Genomic DNA, 27,177 nt, shown 5'->3' on the forward strand with positions numbered 1-27,177 from the left:
GTTCCTGTCTGGGTAATGAATTCAATTCAAGTCTACAAGAAACATGACATGGTTATTTTTGGCAAAGCCCTGAAGATACAAAGACAAAAATGAATAAGTCTTTACTCTTAATTCAGGGAAGAGAGGGCAGAGAGGATGCCAACATATACATAAATAAGGGATCACAACATGAGCTAAGGAAGCACAACTTCCATACTGGCAGAAGCCAGTCATCACTTGCACTGAATGAGACAAAAAAGAGACAAAGCAGACAAAAGGAACCTGTTGGCCCATGCCAAGCTGGTGACCCTAGGCCTAGACCACCTGTCAAAGAAGACACATCACCTCCTAAGGAACTCTGTGTATCTAAGCAGCTGCCCAGTTTGTGCAAACCTTTATACATGCATATATGAAAGGAAGAGACACTTAGGCTTCTGGAGGACAATTAAGCCTGCTCTTCCCAATGTGTGGGCAAAGGAAAATGTCCTTTAAAATACCTATATCCAGCCACATAAGGTTGTCTAGAATCTTGCTGCAGCCTTTCTTTCTCAGGTAAATTGGACTATCCAAGATGGTAAATTGATCATTTTACCTCCTGATTCCATGTCCACTGGGATAACACCTGTGGCTTCCTATTATCATATATTATTATAGGGATAACAGCACAACAAAGAAATGAGTTGGTCCCCAACTGGTAGGATGTACTTGCTCCTCATTTTTGCCCCTCAAAAACTGAGAATCCTTAAGCTTTCATTCAGGCTCAGCTCAGATGTCATCTCTTCAAGGCAGGCAAGTATGGGGCAGTGGGAGTGGAAAGAGAATTCAATCTGGAGATAAACACCTGGTCTCAAATCTCAGCTCTGCTTTTTGCTGTGTGACCTTGGGGAAGCCATTTCATCCATCATAGCCTCTGATTCCTCATCCAGAAAATGAGGGGGTTGGGAACTTAGATGAAGTCAAGATCTTTTCAAGGTCAAAAGTTATGATAATAATGATAGCAGCTAACATTTATATAGCACTTACTACACGGCAGGCACTGTGCTAAACACTTTACAATATATTATCTCATTTGATCCTCACAACAACTCTGGGAACGAGGTGCCATTATTATTCCCATTGTACTGATGAGGAAACTGAGGCCCACAGAATTTAAATAACTTGCTGTGAGACACAGCTAGTGAGTGTCAGAGGCTGGTTTTAACTCAGGTCTTTCTGACGCCAGGTCTGGCGCACTATTCACTGCACCATCTATGATCTTGATTTTTCCTTCATTCTCTGAGCTGAGTGTGCTCTCTTTCCATATTCCAAAAAACACAAAGCAAATAAAAAAACTCCCCTAAAAATCAAACCAAAGAACCAAGTCAAAACCAAACCCCAATTCTTTGTTTGAATGCCTCCTTTACTCCTTTAACTATGGCATTACACACAGTGCTGCATGTGGACTCAGCAGAGAAGTGAGTGTTAATCTTAGCTTACAAATTTACAGGCCAAGCAATTGTGGGTAAATCACCTCTTTTGTAAAATAGTGATGGTAATACCTTTACCTGGAAAGGCTGCCATGAGTCCTGTACTATCTATGTATGTGCAAGCTACCATTATCACAGCCCATCTCAAATGACCTCTCTGAGTGAACTTCAGGTCCCTCATCTGTAAATATGGGAATGATAACAAAGAGTGACCCAAAGCGACCAAAGTTTAAAACTGCCCTAAGACTTTTGGGCCACCCTGTTTGGGACACACAGTTTAACACAGACACTTTGTAAAATGTAAGGTACACTTTTTTTTAAAAGCTTAAAAATCCATTTTTATAATAATGTTGCTGAGGCATTCCTGTCTCATTTCTCAAATACACTCCAGAGAGGATCGAACATCACATACATCAGTGAAAACTGTAAAGCATAGTTCCAGGAAGACAAGCAAGACTAAGTTTCAGGCAAGGTATGATGGGCACCAGCACACAGTAAGCCTGCACTTGCACATACCTGCTCCTGCCCCCAAACTTGTACTTGGATCAACTAGAAAGGTTGTGAATACCAACATACCAGCATCAAGGAGCACTCCTCTGCTCTGGACTGCCCTACATCCAACAAGAGAAATTAGAAACACACACACACACACACACACACACACACACACACAAATAAATCATGGAAACTGACTCATCATCTATGTGAGTGAGCCTTCCTTTCCTCACCTGTAAGATGGGCATATGACTGCCTGTTAACAACTGTACAAAGCAGCTGTGAGGGTTCAATTAGGATAATGAAGGTAAGGTGCGCTGGCAGTCTTGAAACAGAGAACTGCAAACTGATCCTATTATTATACTCTTTAGAAAGATGTAAGCTCCTGGAGGGAATGGTCCTTTCTACAGCTACAGAACTTTTCACACACTAAGCACTTAGTAAGCATGGGCTGAAAGAGGCACAGAAGAATGTATATCTTAGTGCCCGTTATCATTAGCTGCTGTTACTGTTATTGTTACATGAGGGTGTAAACTCCTTGGGGGCAGAGGCTGCCTCGCTTCCTTGCATCTGACACCTCGGTGACTGGGCACTTCGCGCTGCACCTGTCATGCAGCAGGCACTTAATAACTGCACGTTATTGCGCATATTACGGAATATCTGCAGGTGCATGGAGCTTCATTACACCTACACTGTCCAGAATGCCCTCTCAGTGAAGACGTCCGGCGGCCTGTCCCGTGGCACCGGCCTTCGCTCTCTTAGCATCAAGGAGCACAAGCATTTATTTAGCACCTACCACAAGCAGGGGACTGTGCTGAGCGCTTCAAAATGGGATCTCTCTGGATCCTCAAACGGCCTTCCCTTCTCACTCACTTCCTCCAATAAGGGCTCACATTTCTGCGCCGCCCCTCCTCGGATCCTCAAACCCACCAGTGGGGAGGGGCTGCTACCACCCCCCTGGAGAGACGTACAAATCCGGGTTTGGAGCAAAACTTGAACTCGGCTCCGCAAGCAAAGCCTTTACCAGGTGACTGTCTGCAAGGTGGGGAGGGGGGGGGGCGGGGGGTTTCCCCCTTTCCCCCCCGGGGGTGGGGGGTATGTTTTGAATCGCAGGGCCCCGCCCCCAGCCCTACAATAGTGAAGGCTGCCCGGGCTCCGCGCCCGCGGCCGGAAGGTGCTTGGCTCTCCCTCCGCGGGAGCAGGCGCGGCACCGGGAGAGAAGCGGCGGCAGCCCTGAGCCTCCTCAGCCCTGGCCCATCCGCCCCCCGCCCTCACTCACCCCACAGACGCCCGTGCTCCCCGAGGCCGTGCCCGACCCTGTCGCCTCCGCCGCCGCGCCGGCTCCCGGCATGGGCCTGCTCAGCTCTCCAGATTCAAACGCACGCCTGTCTCTTCTCCGGCGCACCTGATTGGCTGCCGTACGCCTGACGTCACCACGCCCGCCGAGCGAAGCCGCGCGCTCCCGAACTCGAGGTAGAATGGCCCGAGCGGGAGCCCGTCGGCCCTTCGCGTCACCCTGGCAACGGCGGCGGTTGGGCTAGCCGGGAGGTGGCCGTTGGAGGCGGAGCTGCGACTGAAGGGCGATGCTAGAGCTGAGGGAAGACTCCGTCCCCCTGCGAGGAGTCGGGGGGCTGCGGTCTCTGGGGTCAGGGCTGCCCTGTGATTTCCTGCCTCTGGGGGCCCATTTATCCCGTCTTTGACCTGTTTGTATGTAGTTGTGTGCTCTAAGTGTCCGCATCAGACTGTAAGCCTCCCGAGGGCAGGGCCTGTCTTTACCTGCCTTTGCATCCAGCAGGTGCTCCATAAATGAATGCTTATTGACCGACTCGGGCCCCGCTGGAGCAGGCGCCTCCCCAGGCCTGGCCTCTTCGGGATCCGAGCTGGCTTCATAAACCTAAACTGATTAAGAAAAACCGTACAAATTAATAACTTGGTGAGTTTGAAGCGGTTCCCTAAGCACCAGCTCAGATGATAGATTACCTCATAGAGGGGTTGAAATGGACGTGACGCAAATACCTTTTTTCTTACAAACCTGTACATTTTGTGAGATATTGAAGGGGAAAAACTGGGAAGCATTTCCTTTCTGGGACAAATTCGCTGGGAAAAAGTGCTTTTTATTAGTCAACTGATCTGACTTGTCATATGTTCCATTTATTTGTACTTTTTAAAATTAGGGTTTGTAAGCAGCAAAAAAACCCAGTCATCCTTTCGTCTCTATTAATAATTTTGTTATTAGGGCATATTAGCAGCCAAACAGCCATCCTTTTCTGTTACTTTTGTAACAATACTTTTGTATTATTGGGGTATACAAGTGGTAAAACAGGCAACGTTTCTTTCCTTTGTTTATTAAGACTTTTGTATTTGCTAATTAGGGAGTACAAGCAGCAGAATAACCACAAAATGGATAAAACCATAGGAATAAAAAGTTTTCATTAGGATTGGTTTTTTTCCCCCTAAGCAGAGCAAATGTGTCCTAAGAAGACATATATTAAAAAGTATTTTCCTTCTTGATCTGTTCCTGTGATTTCACCTAACTTGCCATAAGTGCAGATGAGTAACTTTTCTAAAGTTGTAGTCAGAATTGGGGGTGAGAGGGTAGGTCAGGACTGCTCAATTGCCCAGTCACACAACATGTGCCAGAAGGAGACAAGACTCCAATCTGTCTAACAAAGTATTAATACAGAAAAGGATGGCTCTTTTGTATATTCATACACACTAATAATACTGGCTGACTATCCAAGTGAAATAATGTGCAAAGTGCTTTGTAAGCCTTAAAGTGCTATAGAACTGTGAGCCATGCTTACTATTCTATTAAATTTTGTAAATTGACTCCTTCAATTTGGTTACTTTCCTTACACAGTAAAACCAAGCCTGGTTAAAGCTGTCAGTCAACAGGCATTTTTAAGCACTATATGCCAAGCACTGAGCTGCTGGTGATACAAAAAAAACATAACTGACAGCTCCTACTCTCCAGGAACTCACAGTCTAATGGGGGAGACAACATCAAACCAATTGTATACAAACAAGATTTGTACAGGATAAATAGAAAAGAATCAATAGAGGGAAGGCACTAGCATCAAGGGAAATAAAAACCTCCTTACAGAGGGTGGGATTTTGGCTAAGACTTGAAAGAAGCATTAAACCAAGATGAGAAAGCAAGGTGTGTGGAAATAACAGGGATTAATTATTTTTAAACAGAGGTCTCCTGAAACCCCTTTTCTAACACTAGGACATTATGGGAGAAAATCCTAAAACAATTTTCAATCATTTGCACTAACCAGCCATTCATGGATGAGTCATTTGGTTTTGTGATACTTTGAGATTAAAGAAGTTTGCTATAATTTGGAGCCTGGAAGCTGGTACATCTTTATCCCCCGTTTGTGTGTGTCAGTGGCACTGGACAGCTTTAAAAAGTAAAAGCTTAAGAGTCATAGGATCATGTTCAGGATCTGTTAATTTTTGACAGTTTCCAGCTTCTGGGTCTGTTTTTCTCACCACGATTTGTAATCAAACGGATCGGCTCTACGCCTGACTAAATGCGGTGTTGCCCCCAATGATGCGGTCAGATGAGGGTGGCCAATCTTGGAGGCTTTTCGTCTCCCAATTTGCCTCATGTTAACAGTTTTCAGAACCCAGAAGCCACGGTTACTGTCATCCCGTTTTGTCCCCAGGCTCAACCCCTTCTGAACTGGCAAAAGCGCAGTGTGGCCGGAGGACCTCGGGCTCGCTTCGCACGGCCGCCCCTTGGCTCCCTCGCCCCGGGGGATACGAGAAGGGGCCGCGGCTCGGAGCCCCCGGAACCAAAGGCGGCGCGGCTGGTTGCCGGGGGAGCCGGGCCCGCGCGTCCGTCCTCGGCACCTTCCCCCGGCGTCGCCTTCCCCTCCGGGTGGTCACGTCGAGCGGCCGCTCTGCTCGCCCAGTGCTTGCCCCGGGCTCGGCCTTCAGGGCCTGAGCAAAAGCCAGTTAGAGACTGAGCTGGAAATAAGGCCTCGTGTCCGACCCAGGTGAGGAGGGCGAGGCTTCCCTCCCCTAGGGGAAGACCTTCCCCCGGACCCGCAGCCGCCCGGGACCGCCTTCCTGGGCTCCCCGGGCCTGCGGGACCCCCCCACCGCCGCCGTCACTGGAAGCCCTCCAGGAATGTAAAGAACCGAGTCCATTCTTCACATTCCCCTTAGGGAGGAGGGTAACTGGGAGCCACAGGGGAGTCTGTGATAAAGGGAAATAGAGGGACAGCTTAGCAGTCAGAAAGGAAGCGGCCAAGGCCGGGAGAGGAGCAGCCACGTTCTGAAAGCTTTACCGCAAAGTTCCCCGTTGGAGCTCTGGTTTAGCAGTGATGGTGACTGTGGCATGTGCAGAGCGCTCTAAGATTTGCAAAGCACTTTGCGCATTCTCCCTTCACCGCAATCCTGAGCGGTAGGTGCTACTGTTGCCATTTTACAGACGAGGAGACCGAGGCAGGCAGTGACTGGCCTAAGTCAGATTTGATTTGAGGTCTTCCTTCAGGTCTAGGCCCGTTGTCTCTGGTGCTGATAGATAATCACTCTTTTCCATTGAGACAGGTCTGCAATTGAGGTGTCCCAGCGAGATTTTTGGCAGAACTATCTGTCATATAAAAAAAAAAAAAACCCAAACAAAACTTTCTCGGTAAGGTAAGGTTGCCCACTCCCCTCTGTTTCTCTCTCTCTTTTTTTTTTCTCACAGTCTGTAATAATGCCTTTTAGTTGTGGGCCTAGGGCATAGGTTAGTGACTTTACAAAATCTGATTTTTTGAAAGTATTCAAAAGGCCAGTGAAATGTCAGTCCTGCTTTCCCATAATTTCCAATATTTCTTCCATTTATTATTATTTTCTTCATTACTGTAGACTCTTAGTTTGATCCTGGTATTGAACTTGGGACTCCCTGTTGTTTTTTTTTTTTAACTTAAAACCTAGATGAATGTAATCTGCTACTTTACTCACATACATCCTTCAGCCAAGGGACCAAAATCAAACATGCTTGACTGTTCAATTGTCTAAATAGAATATTTCTATTTTCTTAATCAAAAACTAGATGTTCACTGGTACGGTGTGTGTGTGTGTGTGTGTGTGTGTGTGTGTGTGTGTGTGTGTGTGTGTGTGAGAGAGAGAGAGAGAGAGAGAGATTCTCAGATGTGGGTTGGACTAGATGCCTCTGAGGTCATGTTCAGTTCTTAGATCCTGTGATGATTCTGAGTATGTAGATATGTATGTACCTACGTTTTTTATGTAGAGTATTAAATGAGAGTTTGGTTGGAGTTTTACTGTCAGGAAAGCAGTTGATATGATTCTCAAAAAATTTCTGGAAAATAGAAGGCATTATTTTGTTTACGTTCTCATCACTTTATTTCTCCAAGTCTGTTACAACCTTACCAGTTTCCAGTTTTTACTGTGTTACTATGTTGACTCTGTTAGTATTTACTATGTTTATATATTTTTACTATACTCAGCCTTTTAAAAAAATGTGAATGACATTCTCTTTATTTAGGGCAGTGTGCTGTTTAGATTTGTTTCTCTTTGGACATAGCTAAATCAAGTCTTTTTCCCAGCTTACTTGTTAAGTGGTACCACATTTTTTCATATTTATGTTTTTGCAGATTTTACATGATCACCTATTCAATATCCATCATTTTATCTTCTGAAAGGAGGAATTTTTTTAGGCAAGATTTTATGAGTCTTTTTGGAGTGTTTTAGAAGTAGAATGGTTTCTGTATTCTTGTTGGGAGGTTGAAGTCCCACAAATTTTATTTTAGAAATTTTTACTTCTCCTTCTGATTTGGCTGTTTCTGCTGAAATTAAAAAAAAAGTTCCTGAATTTGAAATGGTGATTAGTTAGGTAGTTGTTGTTTTTAGGGAAATGAGGGATAGTACCTCAAATGTTGTTTAATATAATTTGGCAAAATAGTTACAATATGCAGAAGAATTTTATCTTGGAGATATACTTTATGTATATTTTATCTCAATTGTATCATTTATCCTAACAGTATTTTTGTCCTGTGAAGCTATAATCTGCAGACTAAAAAGAAAAAATGAACAAATATAAGAAAACATGAATAGAAGCCTGAATTTTGAAAGAGATTGAGGAGCGAGTTGGTTGTGAAGAAGTGAAAAGATGGAAAAAAAGCTTTATCTAGAAGTTGGGTTCTGAAAGGGAGAAGAGAAGAGAAGGTAGTTCCATGTAAACATTTTTTAAAGAGAAACAGCTTTGTGGTTGACAAGGAAGGCACCAAGCGGATAAGGATAGGACTCATTCGCAAGTTAATTTTGCTACTCTATATTTCAAAATGTGTCACTTATTTAATTTATAATAAATGTAATTAGTGAAATATTGATGTATAAATGTAATTATAAAAAGAAATGAGTCAAGGACTTTAAAAGTACAATCCATTAATATTGGCATGATATGAATTGCTAGTCTTTTAAAATTTGTCTTTGCAAATAAACAAGTTAGCTCCCTCCAAATAAAGAAACAAACTAAAAAACAAAAAACTCACCCTTAATTTTAATCCTTTTATAGATAATTAAAACAAATAAGTTTGTGTGATAAGTATATAATATTTAGCATTTCTTAAACAGATGTTTTAAATCAAGGATGATAACATGATAATTGACCAAGTTAAAAATAAATCTACAGTTAGAATTCTGTTTACAAACTGAGAGACTTGTGGAACCTGGCCATCTTTTTTTTTTCTACTTTATTTTCTGTATTATTTCTTCATTATTTTCTGCTACAGATAGCACCTTTCTTTCTTTTTTTTTTTTTTTTAAGCAATAGGGGTTAAGTAACTTGCTCAAGGTTACACGGCCAGTTATTTCTGGGTGTGGTGCTGAGTATCTGAGCCCAGATTTGATCCAGGTCATCCGGACACTGGAGCCAGTGCTCTTACTTGCTGAGCCACCTGGCCGCCCCTAGATAGCACCTTTCTTAAAACATAGTTCTTATGCTTTTCTACCCACCTGCTTTATATCTAGACTTGATTAACATTCCAAAACTGTTCTTCAGAAAAATAATGGTTGGTAATTTTCAGATCTTCAATTGTTAGAAAATATCTAGCAGTTTTGATGGCTTATCAGATGTATCAACAGTTGCATTTTTAGGCTCTTTCTAGGTTTTGTTCAGGCTCTTTGCTCCATATTAGAAGAAGACTCAACATTTCTTGGTTAAGATGTTTGAATGAATGATGACTTGTATGATTAAGTTTCTTAATTAATAGTTTTTCTTGTTAGTTTTTAGTATATTCTGAAGGTATAGTACTTGACAGAATTCTAAACTTAGCTTTCTTTCACAAATATGGTTTAAATTTAAAAAATAATACGAATTATTCTTTTTCTTCCAGATTATATGAGCTTTCAATATGCTTCGATACCAGTATCTTTGCAGAACCTACAAAGGATTCTTCCCATACAGTTTTGAAACTGGCATATTTAATATAGGCATACACCCAAAAGAAATGCATTCTTCAGTCAACAGGTACAATGAACTTGAAGATGGAAAACATGCAAGTGTTTCCAAAGATCAGAAAGTGCATAATTCTCCAACTGGAAATCATGAAACTGTGAAACAATTACACATACCAGTGATGGTCAATGAAGTTATTAATTGTTTAGCACCACAGCAAGGGCAGGTGAGTTAACTGCTTTCCTTGTACAGTTGGTTATTTTCAGAAAGTCCAAACTTGTGTCTGAAAGACAAATACTAGAATTTGTATCATAACTCAACATTTGTTTTAAAAGAGCAAGTTTAATATAAATTTTTTTCTAGAAAGTTCTATTATAATTTCTGTATCTTGATAATTATCTCTTTCGTTTTTAGAAAGTTGGCTTTTTATACTATAGACACAGCTATTTTCAGCTAAAGATGACTTGTTTTAAATCTACTAAGTAGCATTTACTGCCTTTTTGGCATATATAGCCCAAGCTAACTTTATTTTACTCATTATTCGTTTTCATATGTCAGCTACTATAGAGAAGCTATCTATATTTAATTTTATTTAAGGTTTAGGTAGTCATTTTTTAGATGGTCTTTCAGATTGTTGATCAGAAAATATTCATGAATGCCTTGTTGCTAGTATAAAAAATGTAGGCAGTGAAATGGTAGGTGTTTTTAAAATTATACCAGCACAAAGACAGTAATTCACCTAATTTCCCTCTCCTTAGGTTTAATATATAGATAACAAAATGATTTTATATTCTTTACTACAACACTCACCTAGAAAAAAGCATGACTCTCTATCTACAAGTATAGGTGTAAATGTAAAAACATCAGAATTTGGGTTAGTAATTTTGCAAAACGTATTTGGGAGAATATAGGACCTAATATTTATGTAACTAGATTTTTTAAAGTACTTTTTAGTTTTTATTAAAACTCAATTATTATAATTCTTTTTACTATGAATTGTGTATACAGTGTTATGAAGTAGTGAAAAGTGAGATCTCAAGAGTTTGGACTCTTCGTGTAATTATTGAATAAATTACTATGACTATTTTCATAACCTAATTGTTATTATCCTATATATATATATTTTTAATTTTAATTTTTTGCTTTTTGGAGGGTGGAAACAGGACAGTTGGGGTTAAGTGACTTGCCCAAGGTCACATGGCTAGTAAGTGTGTCAAGTGTCTGAGGCCGGATTTGAGCTCAGGTCCTTCTGACTTCAGGGCTGGTGCTCTATTCACTGCACCACCTAGCCACCCCTGTTATTATATTATTGACAAAATGTTAGCTACTACTTTTAGTGATAATTTCTCAGCTTCATTAGCATATAAAGAAACATAAAAATACTCACTTATTCTCCATTTTGATCCTACAGAGATCCTTTTCCTTTGCTTAAAATTTGGACTAATGGCAATCCTGGTAGATTTTTTATTTCATCATCATGGGAGCTTGAGGCCCTGCCAGCTTCAGTAACTTTCCATGGAGGTAGATTAAATCTGAATGAGGCCTCATTCTGTATTATTTTTGTCTGTTTTATTCTAAATCCTCTCCAAACAATGAAAATGATAGAGGCCTCATTCTTCTTTCTTTTCCCATCTTGGCAAGATAAGAAGACCTCTCAGACTATCTAGCCTTGCTCTGTTGTTGAATAGCTGTGTGAGCCTGGAGTAACCAGGGAATGTCATGTGATAAAAGTAATAGTTGTTTTTTATACACAATGCCTTGCAAACATTGCTTCATTTGGTCTTTACATAGATCTGTGGGTAGAGGGAGATGTGGCAGAGATGATCCTATTTTACAGATGAGGAAAGTGAAGGTCAAAGACTTTAAGGGACTTTCCCATGGTCATACTTAACTTCTTGACATAACATCCTCACCTAAGGTATTTTGTAAACCTTAAAGTGGGATATCAATCAACAAACATTCATTAAGTTCCTACTATGTGCCAGATACTGTGCTCAACTCAGAGGATACAAGAAATGGCAAAAACACAAAAACATTCCCTGTTCTCAAGGAGCTTAACATTCTTTTCTCCCCCAAACTAAGTTTTTATTAATGTCTTTTTATATTACTATAATTTTCTCCACTATCCTTCCCCTTTTCCTTCCCAAAGAACCATCCCTTATAAGAAATAATATTTTTAAAGGCAAAAAAATAAAACAAAATAGGGAAGAAATCAGCATAACTGATCAATATATTGAAAAAGTCTGAAAATATTTGCTGTGTAGAAACCCGTATGGACCTCCCACTTCTGCAGAGATGACTTGGGAATATCCTTTTCTATGTCTTCTTTCAAGTTGTGAATTGTTCTCTATAATTTACATTGTCACAGTCATTGTGTGTATTGTTTTCTTGGCCCTGCTTACTACACTCTGTATCAATTTATGTAAATCTTTCTCTGTTTCTTTGTATTCATCACTTCTTACAGCATGATTGTATTTCATTACATGTACCACAATTTGTTTAGGCTTTCTTGAATTGATGGACATATATTTGTGTCTAATTCTTTACTATTAAAAGAGGTATTGCTCTAAATATTTAGACGTGCTGTAAAGATTTAGATGTAGACTGTCTTCTAACAAATGACTTCCTTGGGATATGTCTACTTTATTTGTGTAATTAGAAATTGCTTTACAAAATGGTTGTATTGATTCACAATTCCACCAATGATACACCAGAGTGCCTACCTTCTCACAACCCCTTCAACACTGATCATTCCCATCTTTTATCATCTTTGACAATTTGCTGGGTATACAATGAAAGGAAAAAAAAGTTTTTACTTTCAAAGAGCTTTCATTCTAATGGGGAGACAACATGTAAAGTATTTACAAGATATAAACAGAGTAGAAAGAAGGCCACCTTAGAGGGGAAGGCTCAGTTGACTGAAGCAGGGGATAGGGAATGCGTTCTATAGAAGGTAAAGCATGAGAAAAACCAGTGGCGTCAAGAGGTAGTGAGGGAGAACATTCTAGGCACAGGGGACAGTTGTGTATGTAAAAATAATGCTTAATTCTTGTTTTCAATAGTTAGCAGTTAATAAGTGCTTCTTTAGCACACACTATGTGCCAGGTTCTGTGCTAAATGCTGGGGATACACATGAGACAATCCTGGCCCTCAACGAACTTACCCTCTAATTTGTGGAGACAACACATAAAAAGAAAGGGTGGTAGGGCTGGGGAATTGTTACTCCACCTAGGGCCATGATGAAGTCCTACAGTGGTGGAAGGAAATGATCTGAGAAGGTGTGTTTCAGAGTTCATTTCATCTTGCAGGATGACAAGTATATAACATGATGAGACTTTTTTATAGTAGTATAGGTGCCCTCCAAAGGGGTTGTAATGAAGAAAAATAAACCCAAATGTTGCCTAAAAATCCTCCTACATTAAAGGATTAATTAATAGGAAGTCATGAAATGGAAATCAGAGACCAGAAATGAATTTAGCCAAAACAAATTACACTAATTTGAGGCTAATTTGCTGATAATTCCCCCTTCTCTCTTCCTCCTCATGTCGGGTGTATCTTTGACTCTACTACCTCCTTCTCTATTTTTATTTCCCATGAAGAAGTGGGCCTGCTCCTTGCAAGGTGTATGTCTTCTAAAAGCTCCCTTCATCCTAGACCATCCTGAATTCTCCAGTGGATTATCTCCCCATTATCCTCACTTTTCCACTAATCTTTGGTCTCTCCCTGTTTACTGGCTATTTCTCTGTTGACCAAAAACTTGCCCATATTTCCTCCATCCTTAAAAAACCCTCACTAGATCCAGTCATCCCCACTAGCTATTATCTTGTATCTTTCCTTCCTTTCAAAGCTACACTTATTGAGAAAGCCAGTTATACTTGGTGGCCCCTCTTCTTCTCTTGCTATCTTCTAAGATGTCTGCAATCTGACCTTTAACCTCATCATTCAACTGAGATTTCTTTCCAGAATTACCAATCATCTCTTATTTGCTCAGGTTTCTCAGTACCGTCCTTTTTGACTTAGGTGCTTTCTTCCAACGATCTGTTTTTTTTTTTTTTTCAGTCTCCTTTGCTAGATCTTCATACAAGACATGCTTACTGAGCTTAGGTGTTCCCCTAGATAGACTATCCTGGGACCTCTTCTTCTTCTAAGGTCATAGTTACTCTCATAAAACCCTCAATAAGTGTTCATTAACTGTTCATTTATAGAACCCTGTGCAAATCCAGAGAGATAATGTTTCTAAAATTTGAAAAAGAGCTGTAATGTGCTAAATTTGGGGTCAGAAGACCTGGGCTTGAATTTTGGCTTTATTACATACCACCTGAATAATTTTGTATAACGTCTCTGAGCCCTATTTTCTTTATAAAATGAAAGGTTTAGAGTAAATGATATTAGTGGTTGCTTTGACTCTAAGTCTTTGATTTTCATCAACTCCTTAACCTACTTCAATGGTCCTTGATCTTGTTAGTGTCATGAACCCTTTTCAAGGTTGGTGAGACCTATTGTTTTTAGCTGCACAAAATAAAATTACATAGCATTATAAAGGAAACCAATTAAATGGAATTTGCTATCAAAAAACTAAAACATAAGTTCACTGACCCCATACTAAGAGCCCTTGATGTAGTGAATCAGTTCAAGTAAACATTGGGGAGCTATTCTAACGAATTTTTACTGTATTAAAGACTCAGTAGGCTGTGCCATGCTGGAAAGGCTTCAGATACAGGCTTGGTCATAGGCTCTCTTGCCCAAGGACAAGCCTAAATTGAGAGAGAGAGGCTAGTTCCTAGAATACATATGCCACAATTTCTTTGGCCACAGCAGTTTCCTAAGGTATGTGTCATAATCTCTACTAATAGTGGGGAAAACCCATAGAACTGAAATACCGGTTAATAGATCTTTTAAACTCTGCTGGAAACAGATCATCAGAATATTTACTCTCTAACATATTTCATTCATAAACCTTCTAACAGAAAAATTGCTTGTTTTCCTTGTTAGTAACCATTGTTCATGACTCTAATTGACCTTCTCAGTTAATATTTTAAGTCTTATTTAAAAATTTTTCTCCTAAAATCTTTTGTATTGGGTACAAGTTTTTAAAAATATGGTTTTAGCTACAGTATAATTTACCAGTTTTTAAATTTTCTAGTGTAATAAAGAGTCTTTGCAACTCTTAGACTAGGAAGGCTTCCATTTAATCCAGAAGTCATGCTTTTGCTTCTTTTCTTTCTAAACCCTTTTTCCTAAATCCCTTTCCCTCATAAACTATGAGTCATAGACTTCACTTGTATCTATCACCCACTTAATTACTGTTTTCAACATTACCATCAACACTGTTACAAATGAGAATTTTGCTTGTAGCCTGAACTTCTTAAGATCTGAGGTAGTGTGAATTTGAGGCCCATAGTCTTTTATAGATTTTTACAAATTTAAGGATTTGTTTCCCTAAGTAAAGGAACTGATTTGTAGAAATACTTTAGTACCTAGGACATTTTAATATGTATTAATTTAGCTTTGCAAATAAAACCAAAATATTAACATGATTAAAAAAAATCAATTGTGCATCCCCCAAAGTAAACTATAAAAGGAAGTAAATAAAATTGGAATTTCCCCCCATTTAACAAAATATTTTGTTTAATAACCACTTGTTGAAGATAGTTGAGTGACCATTAGTAAGATTTGACAGAATTTCAAGGATTTTTTTTCAAACTACATGAAATAGAATTGACCCTACCATTAAGCTGTTGTATTAGAGTGTACAAGAGTTCTGATGCCCCATGTCCAGTAGCTCTCTGTCTTATTTTTGAAACATTTTACCTTCTAGGCATTTTTGGATGTAATACCAAGAGAATCAGTGACCAGAAAAGACTGGAGATAAGATTTGGGTGATTTCGAGAAACTCGGAATCCTCATCTAGCAGATGTTCAGGGTGTACTATCTATTTCTAGAGTCTGTACTTTTCAGTTTTCTCCATTCACCTTCATCTGGCCATGCAAGGGAACAACTGAAGGTTCTCAGTGATCAGTCCTCTTTGTTGGGACTTTTACCCCCTTGGATTCTGCTGCCTTCTAGGAGAAGACAAGGAAAAAGCCAGAGGCAAACATTTGGTTGCTCTTAAAAATCTTGCTACTTAAAAAGTCTTCAGGGACTGAACAGTTTTTTTTTTTGTTCTTTATTAACTGAATTAAGTAGTTTAACTGAAAGAAATTATACAAAAATTTGGGGAAAAGAAAAGAAAAAGGACTTTTTACTATAGTTTATAGTTTAGCCTTATCTGCCTACTGCATGGAACAATTAGAGAACATAAAAATTTGAAACTTTAATTAACTCAATTAAAATGTATTTCTCTAAACATTTAGAATTTGAATAGGTCAATAAAAGTGTTAACTGAAAACCTTAATATTTATTTAGAAGTTCTCTCCTTTGTAGAAGGGTTTCTAGCTATTACTAAATAATACATCTTCTCTAATGAGAGCATTTGTGTAATATTATTTAAGAAATATTTATTTAACGTTATGGAAGGTACATGAGAGTTGAGTTTTCTAGTATCTTTTCAAGTTGTGTTTTCATAATTGTGGCATATTAATAAACAAGATATCATTATTGAATGGGTTAGGTTGTGTTAAAAGTACCACTTATTCTGCCCAACTTTTTAATTTTGTGGAATAGAATTCATTTTTCATGGAAAAATAAGAGTAACCTTGAGTGCTATATTTACCGTGATTCTGAGAGTGCTTGCTTTAAAATGAGCTGGCCTGGGCTCAGATCATGGCTGTGTCACTTAATTCCTTTCTCACCTTACACAAGTCACAGAAGCTTCTCAGTGATACTTTACTCATATGTAAGATTAAGTGATTGGACTAAATGACCTCAGAGGCCCCCTTTTTCTGTATTTTATATATACTTATATACAATATGTATACATATATACATACACACATACATATATATGTATAATGGAAATATTTGCTCTAATGTTGAAAAATTAGTCAGAAATAGTTCTGTAATGGCTGTGATTTAGCTTCAATAGCGTGACTTTATAAGTAGCCTATAACCATCTTGAGAAAAGCCACATTTAGTCAGTCAGTAGACATTTATTAAGCACCTGCTGTGTGCCAGGCACTATACTAAATGCATTGATACAAAGAAAGATAAAAGATAGTTTCTTCTCAAGGAACTCACAACTAATGGAGGAGACAATATGAAAACAGCTGTGTGCAAACAAACTACATATATGACAGGATGAAAATTATCAGCAGAGGGAAGATACTAGTGTTAAAGGAAAACAGAAAAGGCTTCTTATTATGGTGGCTGGGATTTTGGCTAGGACTTAAAGGAAATCAGGGAAGTCAGGAGGGAGAGCATTCTGTGCATTAGGAGCAACTAGTGAAAATGCCTATAGTTGGGAGGTAGAATGTTCTATTCTGGGAATGGCAAGGAGGCTAGAGTCACTGGATTGCAGAGTACATGGTGGTGGTGGTGGTGGGGAGGAAGTATAAAGTGTGAGATAATTGGAAGGGTGGGGTAGTGGATTATGTTCTTTGAAAACCAGAGAATTTTATATTTGATTTTGGAGGTGATTGGAAACCACTGGTTTTTATTGAGTAGGGGTATGACATGGTCAGACCTGCACTTCTGGAAGATTACTTTGACATGTGAGTGTAGGATAGAAGGAATGAAGAGAGACTCATAGTCAGGAAATAAATTAAGCCCTTGCAGTAATTCTGCTATGAAGCTCTGCACTGAGGTGCACTGAGCAGTGTCAGAAGGGAGAAGAATGTACATGCAAAAGATGTTAAGAAGGTAAACTAGATAGACCTTGGCAACAGATTGGATTTTGGGCTGGTGAGATAGGGTAAGGAAATAGGTTGTGAGGCCAAGTGGCTGGGAGGATGGTGATGCCCTCAGCAGTAGCAGGGAAGTTAGGGAAAGGGTAGAGTTTGGGGGGAAAGATACATGAGTCAAGTTTTGGACATATTGAGTTTAAGAGATCTACAGGACATCCAGTTCAAGATGTTCAATAATTAGTTGAAGGTGAAGGACTGGAGATCACCAGAGAGGTTAAGACTGGATATGAAAATTTGAGAATCATCACTGGAGAGGTGATAGTTAAATTGATGCAAGCTGATGAGATCACCAAGTCAGGAAGTATATAAGGAAAAGATAAGGATGAGAACAGAACCCAGAACTGTTAGCTTGTGTGACCTGGGCAAAAGTTCAGTCAAAGAGATCGAAAGGAGTGGTGAGATAAGGAGGAAGAGAACCAGGAGAGATCGGTGTCATGAAGACCCAGAAGAGAGTAGTATCAGGCAGAAGAGAGTGATCAACTGTCTCCAGGACTGCAGAGAGGTAAAGGAAGAGGACTGAGAAAAGGTCATTAGATTTGGCTCTTAAGAGATCATCAGTAACTTTGGGGAGAGCAATTTCGATTGAATGATGAAATCAGAAACCAAACTACAGTTAGTAAGAGAGTGCAAGGAAAGGAGTTGGAGATAGCTATTATAGATCGCCTTATCAAAGAGTTTAGCCACAAAAAAGGAGGGAGAGATATGGAATAAATATCAAGTAGGGATGGATGGATGAAGTGAGGATTTTTTTTTTGAGGATAGGGAAGACATGGGCAGACAGTAGAGAAGCAACCAGTAGACAGGGAGAGATTGAAGATAATTGAGAGGGAGGGAAATCTGGGGAGAAGGTGTAATGGAATAGAATCGTGTGTGCATAACCTTCATAGGGGGCTTTTGTGACTTCATTCATATGGATAGTACTTCTGCTAGTACAGATCACCTTTTTCTGTTTTGTGAAAGGTTCCAAGAGGTGGCATGTTCAAAGAAATTTATCACCAGATGGCCAGCCTTCTCATAAGAAGTCTCTCCAAACTAATTTACTTCTGTCTTTAGACAACCTACAGGGAGACTATTGTCAGATCTGTGCTCAAAACCCTTCCAGTCTGGAAGGAACCACTATATAGAGCTAAGATTTCACTAGGGTAGCCTTTGAAATCTAGGGTTACCTCTGTGACACAATGAACATTCAGTTAGCACCTGTTTGCAAAGTCCTTATTGCTAATTATTATTATTGTGACATAATAATAAATCTAGTAGCCATGAAAACATCCTTGGTATTCTGGCAGTTTTCCTTTAGCTCTTCCCCTGTACCACAGTTTCCCTCATTAAGATTTTATAGGTAGGCCTTAAGAAAAGGAGGTGGGACAGTATGTGACTGTCACTTTATTTAACATGTTTGGGTTGAGTATATTTACATTTCTTTTCTCTACTTTGAACTTTCCTTTGGAAAGCCTGAGAGAAAAAAAGCCCCCCCACCCCCATGTTCATTTTGTTTGAAAAAAATAAAAGCAGTGGACTGAATGTATAAAAAGATTCTGGTTGTGAATTTTTAATAATAAAGTAGTTTATAAAGATTTATCTTTCCCATATTTAAAGGTATGATATTTACATATACTATTTAGAATACTTAGAAATAACTTCTGGTTTAGGAAATAGTTGCCTCAGGAGAAAAATAAGGTCCATCTTATAAGAAAAACAAATAGAAATATAAAGAATAGCAAATGCTGTTTTTCTATTCACAGAGCACACTCACATGAGTCATGCTAGGTACTAGTTACTTTCTTTTTAGGTCAGCACTAGTCTCTGATCAATAGTCTAATCATAGCTTCTGACAGGGTCTTGGTGAATTGTTGTTTACCTTTTACCACCATTTCTCCAAGTGCCATACTGTTTTTGTAAAGAGTAGTAGGAAGTATACCTTCACCTCATGAGTTTTTTTTTCCAAAATACTTCATTTTTATTGTGTCATTATTTTGCCACTACTTTTTTTACACACATTAGAGAGCTTTAGCAGCATACTTATGATGTTATAATAAACCAAGATGCAGAGCTTTGTGGTGACTCATCTTGTAATAATGTTTTGTGAACTTGTTTTTTGTCTTGTATTAATCTTTGCCCCCTTTGGGTAAAACAAATACAATTTACCAGGAGGTAGTATACATTTTTTTAAAAAAGTTTTTTCTTACTGAGAACTGTGATCATAGAAAGGTTGTTAATTAATTGTTATTGCTACTCATTTCCTTTCATGTCTTTTTTTTGTATATGCTATTTGCTTAATTTGCTTAAGTATTTGAGATGTTGGAAAAAAACACTGATTCAAAGATATATTTTATTTGTTGTGCTATTTCTCTACCATTTTGGGTGTATTACTATTAAAAATTCACAACCAGATTTCCACAAAAATCCTATTTCTATGTTTACTCTTACTGTCTTTCACAAGAGAAAATTTTGGTCTCACTGGGCTTTTAAGGCAGTTGTAGAAGTTGAGGATTCCTATTTAGGTCAAAGACTTCTGGTCCCAGGAACACGTTTGGAGTGTTATGTTCATTTTGGGGAACCAAATTTTATGAAGAACATTGATAAAATAGAGTGCATCATGAGAACTGTAGCAAGGATGATGAAGAGTTTGGAAACTGTCATATGACCAATGCTTGAGGAAACTGGACTTGCTTGACTTGGAATGACCTTGGTTGTGGATCGTGTTAATATTTCAGATATTTCAAGGGTTATCTTATAAAATTAGAAAAAATTAGAGAAAGTACACTTAATCTATATAATTCTAGAAGGCAATACTAATGAGTAGAACTTAAATGGAGGCAGATTTCCATTCAATTTAAGGAAGAAGTCTTGTAATCAAAGCAGTGTAACAATAGCATGGGAAAGTTCATCCATTGAAACCATGTTAAAATAGACAGTTGGCCTTTTATATGATAGATGCTTTCTTCTTAACCCACCGTAGCAGAAATATGCTCCAAATAGTCATGATTGACTTAATTAAATTGGCACAATTCAATTTCTAGTGATTTCAGTTATTTATTTTGTTTATCCTTGGCAAAATATCATTGTTGCGTTCTTAAACAAGGTAGTGAAATCAACCTGAAAAGATAATAAAATAGATCTTTATTTCAAAATGTATACAGTATACTTTGTAAAAATAAAGCTTACATTTATCTCTGAATTATGAGGAATATGTATTAAGAATGCTTTTGTTGGAGAAAAAAAATACAAACTCTTCAGCTGATTTAAATCAAATACATCCCACACAAAGTCTCTAGTTACCTTGACATACTAAAGGGCACCATTAAATGCTGGGGCAGCTCAGTGTTACAGTGGGTGGAGTGCTAGGCCTAGAATCAGGAAAACTCATCTTCCTGAGTTCAGTTCTAGCCTCAGACGCTTAATAGCTGTGTGACCCTGGGCAAGTCACTGTTTGCCTCAGTTTTCTCATCTTTGAAATGAGCTGGAGGAGGAAATGGCAAACCGCTCTAGTATCTCTACCAAGAAAACCCCAAATGAGGTCATGAAGAATCAAACATGACTGAAAAATGACTGAACAGTGCCTTATTGTGGCATAATGATGAACCTGGGTCCTCAAAGGCCAGCCCTAAGTACAGACAGACTTTTTCATTTTTCACAATAGACTGGCCACTTGATTTTTTAAAGATAATTTTGTCTTTTTATTCTGACCTAAACACCAAAAATGAGCATTTATATGTACACATTAGAACTCAAAAAGATTGTATATGATGAAATTACGAATCTTCATTTTGTTTTCCTTGCTTTTTAAAAAAAGTACATAATAAATTCCACACATTTGCTTTTAAAACTGTCTTAGTTGTCTGTTATTCTTTATGTACTTTTTTTCTCTTCAATGCTTTTTAAAAAAAGTTTGGACAGCTCTCTCTTTTGGACATTACTATTGCTATTTCTCCTTTCCACTTGCAATTTGTCTCCCCCCATTTAAAGAAACTGAAAAGAGAAAAATCTAATAAGCATTATCAAGCAAAATGAATCTACAGAGATTATGTTTAAAAAAAAGTATGTCTATTTATGAACCCTTACTCCATCACTTCCCACTTAGAAAGTAGATAACATGCTTCATCATAGGTCTTCTGGAGACATTTAATTGATGTTGGTCATTTAATTGATCATAGTTCTAAGTCTTTCAAAGTAGTTTTTCTTTACATTGTTCTTTTTTGGATTGTTCTGCTGGTCCCACTCCCTTCACTCATCATCTTGTTCATACTAACCAGGATTTTTTGAAATATTCTCCTTATTTCTCATAGCATAATCGTATTCCATTACATTCTTGTACCACAGATTCTTCAGTCATTCCCCAATTTATGGGGACTCCTTTACATTTTAGTCCTTTTGTTTCCTTTTAATTCCATGGTGGGCACTTGGGAATGAATTTTTTTTTATTAAACAAAGAATTATAAAATAGAATAATGTAAAATAACTATCTATGGTAATAGCAAAAAGGAAGAACAGGGTGCTTAGAATAACCTAGAAACTTTAATTTGACTGTTGATGTTATAAATGTGACAGGCATTCTTATCTAATGACAAGTAAGTTCACATACTATTGATGAAGGTTGAAGCATCTAAACCTTGATATTCTTGGTACAAACAAAACTAGAAGGAGGAAATTGCAACTAAGTGGCAGAATGGCCCAAAGATAATTCTTGGAGAGTCAAAGAAAGGGAAAAGAAAAGCATTGGAGTTGGTTTTTATCACATTCTCAAAGACTACCAAAAATGTTTCAAGAGATGTTGATCATTGCCCATTATGATATTCAGAGGTATGTACCATGAAAATAATTGCAGGAAGAAGTCAGTCAGCTAGCATTGATTGAATGAGCATCTGTTAAGTTCCATGCCCTGGTCTAATCACTGGGGAGACAAAGAAAGGGGGAAAAATAGTCTCCAAAGAACTCACAGCCATTTGGGGGAAACAACATGCAAAACAGCTATTTGCCATCAAAATATAGATAGAGGACAAATAGAAGATAATATTTTTCATACAATTCTGGGTGAAGACTGTAGTTGCAAGTTATTCATTCCTGCAGAGTAAAGTGTGTACATTTTATTATAGCTGTTTTCATCACTGCTTGGAGGCTTTAAAAAAAAAATTTCCCCTCTACTATTTTTTGAATGATTGGGGTTGCTAGAAGTAAAACTTTCCAAGAAGCACTGTTTTTAGTTAGATGTAGCATGTAATAAAGCTTACAATATTTGGTGTGGAGAAATGATTATAGATGTTGCAGTTTTGAAATTTGTATATAACAGAATACTTATTTGCATTTTTATATTACATTGTTCAGGTTTAGAGCCACATTAAAATTTTATGTATAAAAAATTTCTTAATTTATATAGTTTACTGTAGCATTATTGTCCTTGAATTGTTAACTGTGTAACTAAGATCCACTGATGGACTGTTATTTATGAATTTTAAAATATAAGAGGAAATTTTATTCTTGTTGGAAGTACAGATTCAGTTTAATTCAAGACAGTAGCTATGCATTGTGAAGGTCTATGAGTTTAAATTTATTCAATTTCCTGACAAACATTCTAAGCATATTTTATTTAAAGACAAGTAACCTCCAGTGAAGTGGTATATTTTAAACACCAAGATTTCATGTTTTGATTTGATATAGAATGGAGTATGAATGAGCTGCCAAAGTAAATTGGATGTTGGTTTTGATTAAATAGCCATGGTAATTTGTTCTGTTCCAATGTTTAAATAAATGTTGGTATGTTTTTTGAGCTGGTTGTTGAGTTGGTATGCTTTGTGAGTGTTTTTTCTTTCTTCTTTTTTGCAGGGCAGTTGGGGTTAAGTGACTTGCCCAAGGTCACACGGCTAGTTTTGTGTTAAGTGTCTGAGGCTGGATTTGAACTCAGGTCCTCCTGACTCCAGGGCCAGTGCTCAATTCACTGCACCACCTAGCTACCCAGAGTGTTTTTTTCTTTAAGGTGAAAATATACTTCCATTTTGTCAGTGTGTTCTCATCCACTGATACCAGTCTAGAAATCTATGTCACATGCAGTGCTAAGACATTCTTATGACACCAGAAGGAATGCATAGCATTGGAGAACAAATATATGGTGATTAACAACATCTTTTTCAGTTTTCTTGACTTTTTTCATACCTAATAACTCCTCAGTTTCATTTACTGGATTGTCAGCTATATCCTATTTATTAAATGTAGTGTGCCCCAAGGATTTGTACTGTTCCCTTTTCTGTCTGTTTCTACAATATTTCTCTTGATGACTTCATTATTCTAATAGATTCAGTTATCATCTATATGCAGATGAATCTGAGATCTGGAGATCAAGCCCCGGTCTCACTTCTGAAATCCATTACAACATCAACAGCTACCTTTTGAACATTTCAAACTGTATATCCTGCAAGGATCTCAAACTCAACATGTCCAAAACCAGAACTCAATATCTTTCTATCAAAACCCTTCCTTCTCCTGAGCATCCCTGTTTCTGTTAAGAACACTAACAGGCTACCAATTAATTAGGTTCACAGTTTGGCATCATACTCGATTTTCCACTCTTCCTAATGTCCATTCAGTTGTCAAATCTTGTCTATTCTACTACCACATCTCTTCCATTCATATAGGGTCACAGCCCTAGGGAAGACCATTATAACCCATTTCCTGAGTATAACATAATTTTTCTCCTTTCCTTAAGGCTTTTTCCCTCCTCAAGTCTCTCCTCTATTTTGCAGGCTTCATAGTTTTTTAAATGATTTTCCTAAAGTAGAGGGCTCACTATGTTACTTCTTATACCTTGAGGACAAAATGTAAACTCTGCCTTTTGAAGCCTTCTATTGCTTGACTCCAAACTATTTTTCCATAACTCCCCATTATATATTCTAAAGTCTAGCTAATTCACTGAGGCTTAAGTTTCTAAACTTTTAAAATGAGAAGGGTTGAACTGGATAAACTCTTGAGTTCCTTTTAGCTCTAGATTTGGCTCTAGATCAAGACCTAGAAGAGAGTAGGAGAGAACAGGTGAAGATTCTGAATTGTTAGGAGGAGTGAAATAGAGCCCTTGGGGGGTTGCCATCATTTATTCAGAAAATAGGATGAACCATTTTGCTTTGAACATAGGATATAGTGAAGGGAGGTGCTTGGGGATGGGAAAGGGTTGGAACAACTACTATGGGAAATTTGAGATTTCTTTTTAAGGCTTAATTTTAGTTTGAAATCTAAAACTTTTGGGGAAGTGTTTTCTGGGGATAACATCTCTTTGATGTTCATGATCTTCATAGGACTTTGCCTTCACACAAATCATTCCATCCCCTGTCCCTGTGCCTTAGTTCAGACTTTGTTCTGTGCTTTCTTCAGCCAACAAATATTAAGTGTAAGAGTTGGGGATACAAAGAAAAGGGGGCAGGTTATATCCCTGCCTTTGAGGAAACTCATATGTTAATGGGGAAGACAACATCTACTTTAAGAAGTATATATTGAGTGGATGGCTGACATGTGCTCTTTCCTCACTTCTTTCCAAAGCTTGGGAAGCTTAGAAATATGGACTGGAAATAAGATGTTTTAGAAGAGGAGGACATTTGAGGAATAAGCTGGAATCAGGAGCCCCATGTTCTAGGCCTGCTTAAGGAACTCTGTGACTTTGGACTTTGCATTTCAGAACCTCTAAATTGTCATCAAAAACCCTTTGCCATTTGACTTCAGCCTACTTTTTCTGACAGCAGCACTGTTAAAATAGTATAAAAGGACAATGAATTTACTAATTGTTTTTCCTTACTTCAAACATTAAGATTTCAGTCTAACATATATATTCCCCACATTCCTCATGTCCCTCTAAAACAACCCTTTAAAATGATAGGAAAATATTTGACAAAAAAAGCAAAATAAATCATTAAATCCCTTGATGTTTGCATGGCATCTCTTCCTCTCCTGAGCTGTTTAATTTTTTTTTTAATTTCTTTTGTTTGTAAAGCACTTAGCATACTGCATGGCACTTAGGAAGCACTATATATTTGTTAGCTGTTATTACCATTATGCCGCAGTCATTTCCAAAGAAAAACATTTAGGCAAAATAATTAGTGCAGGGCCCTTGGCTGACAGCATCTAAAATATTCTGTACACGTAGTCTACCATGTCTTCATGGAGAGGAAGGAAGTGACTCATCATTATTTCTTTGTTTTAATCTGAATTCTGATATCTTTTAATGTTTTAATCGACATTACTATGGTTGTGTGTTCTATTTTTATTCTTTCTTTGCTTTTTCAGTTCATCTGTTTTTCCTAATTCCTCACATTCACAATTTCTTACATTAAATTCCATTATACATTCATTTACCACTGTTTATTTAGCCATTCCACAACTGAGAAGTGCCCACTTTCTCCAAGAGTTGTTGTTGTTACTACTACAATAAATACAATGTTTTTCATAACTTGGCAAGTATAAGACCTTTCTATGATTTACATCTTTTGGTTATGTACCTAAAAATGATATTTCTGGGTCAAATTAATAGTGTAGTGACATTTTTTTCTTTAAGTCCAAAATGATTTCCAGGACAACTGACTCAATTTAGTGCTCTTCTAAACAGTGCATTGTATGTTGTATCTTTCTTCCCATGGTGCCAACAGTATTGACTATTTCCATTTTTCATCATCTTTTCCAAAATAATGGGAGTGAGGTTAATACTCAGAGTTGTTTTAATGAGCATTTCTTTTTTGATTTATTTGGGGGCAGTCTTACAAATGAGTTTTTGATAGCTCATACTTTTTCTTTTGAAAACAGTTCCTATCTTTTGTCTGCATATTTCTTATGTTATTCCATTTTTGTCTTTCTATCTCTAGTTCCTAGCATAATTCCTAAAACTATAGCTTACTGAATTGAATTGAATTGTCGAATAATCTATTGGGGGAATTGCCATCCAATATGTTTTTATAAATTCCTTCTATGACAACTTGGATATCACACTTTTTATCACATACTAAATGCAGTGATTTTTCCCATTTGACTGCTTCTCCTCTAGTTAGTCCTTTGTTCATGTAGAAGCTATTAAATTTTATATAATCAAATTGTCAGTTTTCCTTTTAACAATGTTGTATATTCCTTTTGTCTTAAAAATTTTTCCCTTAACCATAACCGTGAAAAATACTACTTTCTGATATACTTTATTTTTTTTTAAATGATGTAAACTATTAAATTTAAGTTTCTTATTCATTGGCCACTTATTTCATTACATGATATAAGTAAGATGCTGGCCTAAAGATATTTTCTATGAAATTGCTTCTGATTTTTCTGGTAATTTTTATCCAATTTGGAAGTTATCTCTTAGTAGTTGGGATTTTGGGGTTTATCAAAGATTGAGCTACTGTGGGCATTTTCTTCTAGGTCTTATTTAGTGTGTTTCACTGACCTGCTGTGAATTTTTTTTTAATTAAAATTTTTTTTTACCAGTACCAAATAGCTTTACTGATTATTGTTCTACAACACAGTTTGAGATCAGAAACAGATTTAACCCCTTTATTCATATATTTTTCATTGTTTCCCTTCATTTTTGTACTCAAATTAGTTTTGTAATTTTTGTATTTCTTGTGCCAAACTGTTAATTCCTTTTGCACTTCCTTCATTCATAGCTCTCATTTCTTTTCCCAGGTTTTCCTCTAGCATTCTCATTTCATTTATAAAGCTTTACAAGGGGAAAACTCCTGCTTTATTTTTTTCCAGGAATTTTAGTTGAATTTCTAAGTAAATTATGCTTTTCTTTGCGCTTTTGTTTGTAGATATTTTTGGAATCATTCTTCTGGGTTTGTGTCTTGAATATGACTGCAGTAGGATATCATGGTGAAATTTTTTTATTCATTCCTCCAGCCTACTTCTGGACTTTAGACTTTTTTTTTCTTTTTGGAGGGCAATTGGGGTTGAGTAACTTGCTCAAGGTCACACGGCTTGGTGTGTGTGTGTGTGTGTGTGTGTGTGTGTGTGTGTGTGTGTGTGTG

General features: G+C 37.7%; 2 protein-coding genes across 9 annotated transcripts in view; one reads left to right on the plus strand and one right to left on the minus strand.

The window, feature by feature from the left end:
- Positions 1 to 3,835, minus strand: part of KIF18A (kinesin family member 18A) — a 108,637-nt gene extending 104,802 nt beyond the window's left edge. Inside the window, exon 1 of one of the 2 annotated variants that reach the window (XM_069091342.1) lies at positions 3,717 to 3,835. The gene's annotated coding sequence lies outside the window, so the exon portion shown is untranslated. Of the gene's footprint in view, positions 1 to 3,219; positions 3,377 to 3,716 lie in introns of those variants that run through there. The other variant, XM_069091341.1, reaches the window with a different exon arrangement.
- The window catches only part of METTL15 (methyltransferase 15, mitochondrial 12S rRNA N4-cytidine), a 324,534-nt gene continuing 300,202 nt past the window's right edge, over positions 2,846 to 27,177 (plus strand). For 3 of the 7 annotated variants that reach the window (XM_069091349.1, XM_069091343.1, XM_069091348.1), the window contains exons 1-2: positions 5,771 to 5,944; positions 9,292 to 9,579. In XM_069091349.1, the coding sequence (XP_068947450.1) occupies positions 9,310 to 9,579 (270 nt within the window). In that variant the 5' untranslated portion in view covers positions 5,771 to 5,944; positions 9,292 to 9,309. Of the gene's footprint in view, positions 2,968 to 3,740; positions 3,874 to 5,770; positions 5,945 to 6,216; positions 6,354 to 6,380; positions 6,590 to 9,291; positions 9,580 to 27,177 lie in introns of those variants that run through there. The other 4 variants (XM_069091346.1, XM_069091345.1, XM_069091344.1 and 1 more) reach the window with 4 other exon arrangements.

The sequence above is a fragment of the Petaurus breviceps genome, unplaced genomic scaffold (genome assembly GCF_028583685.1).
Source record: "Petaurus breviceps papuanus isolate PSGF00001 unplaced genomic scaffold, PetGlider_PUasm1.0 188, whole genome shotgun sequence".
NCBI classification, from domain to species: domain Eukaryota; kingdom Metazoa; phylum Chordata; class Mammalia; order Diprotodontia; family Petauridae; genus Petaurus; species Petaurus breviceps.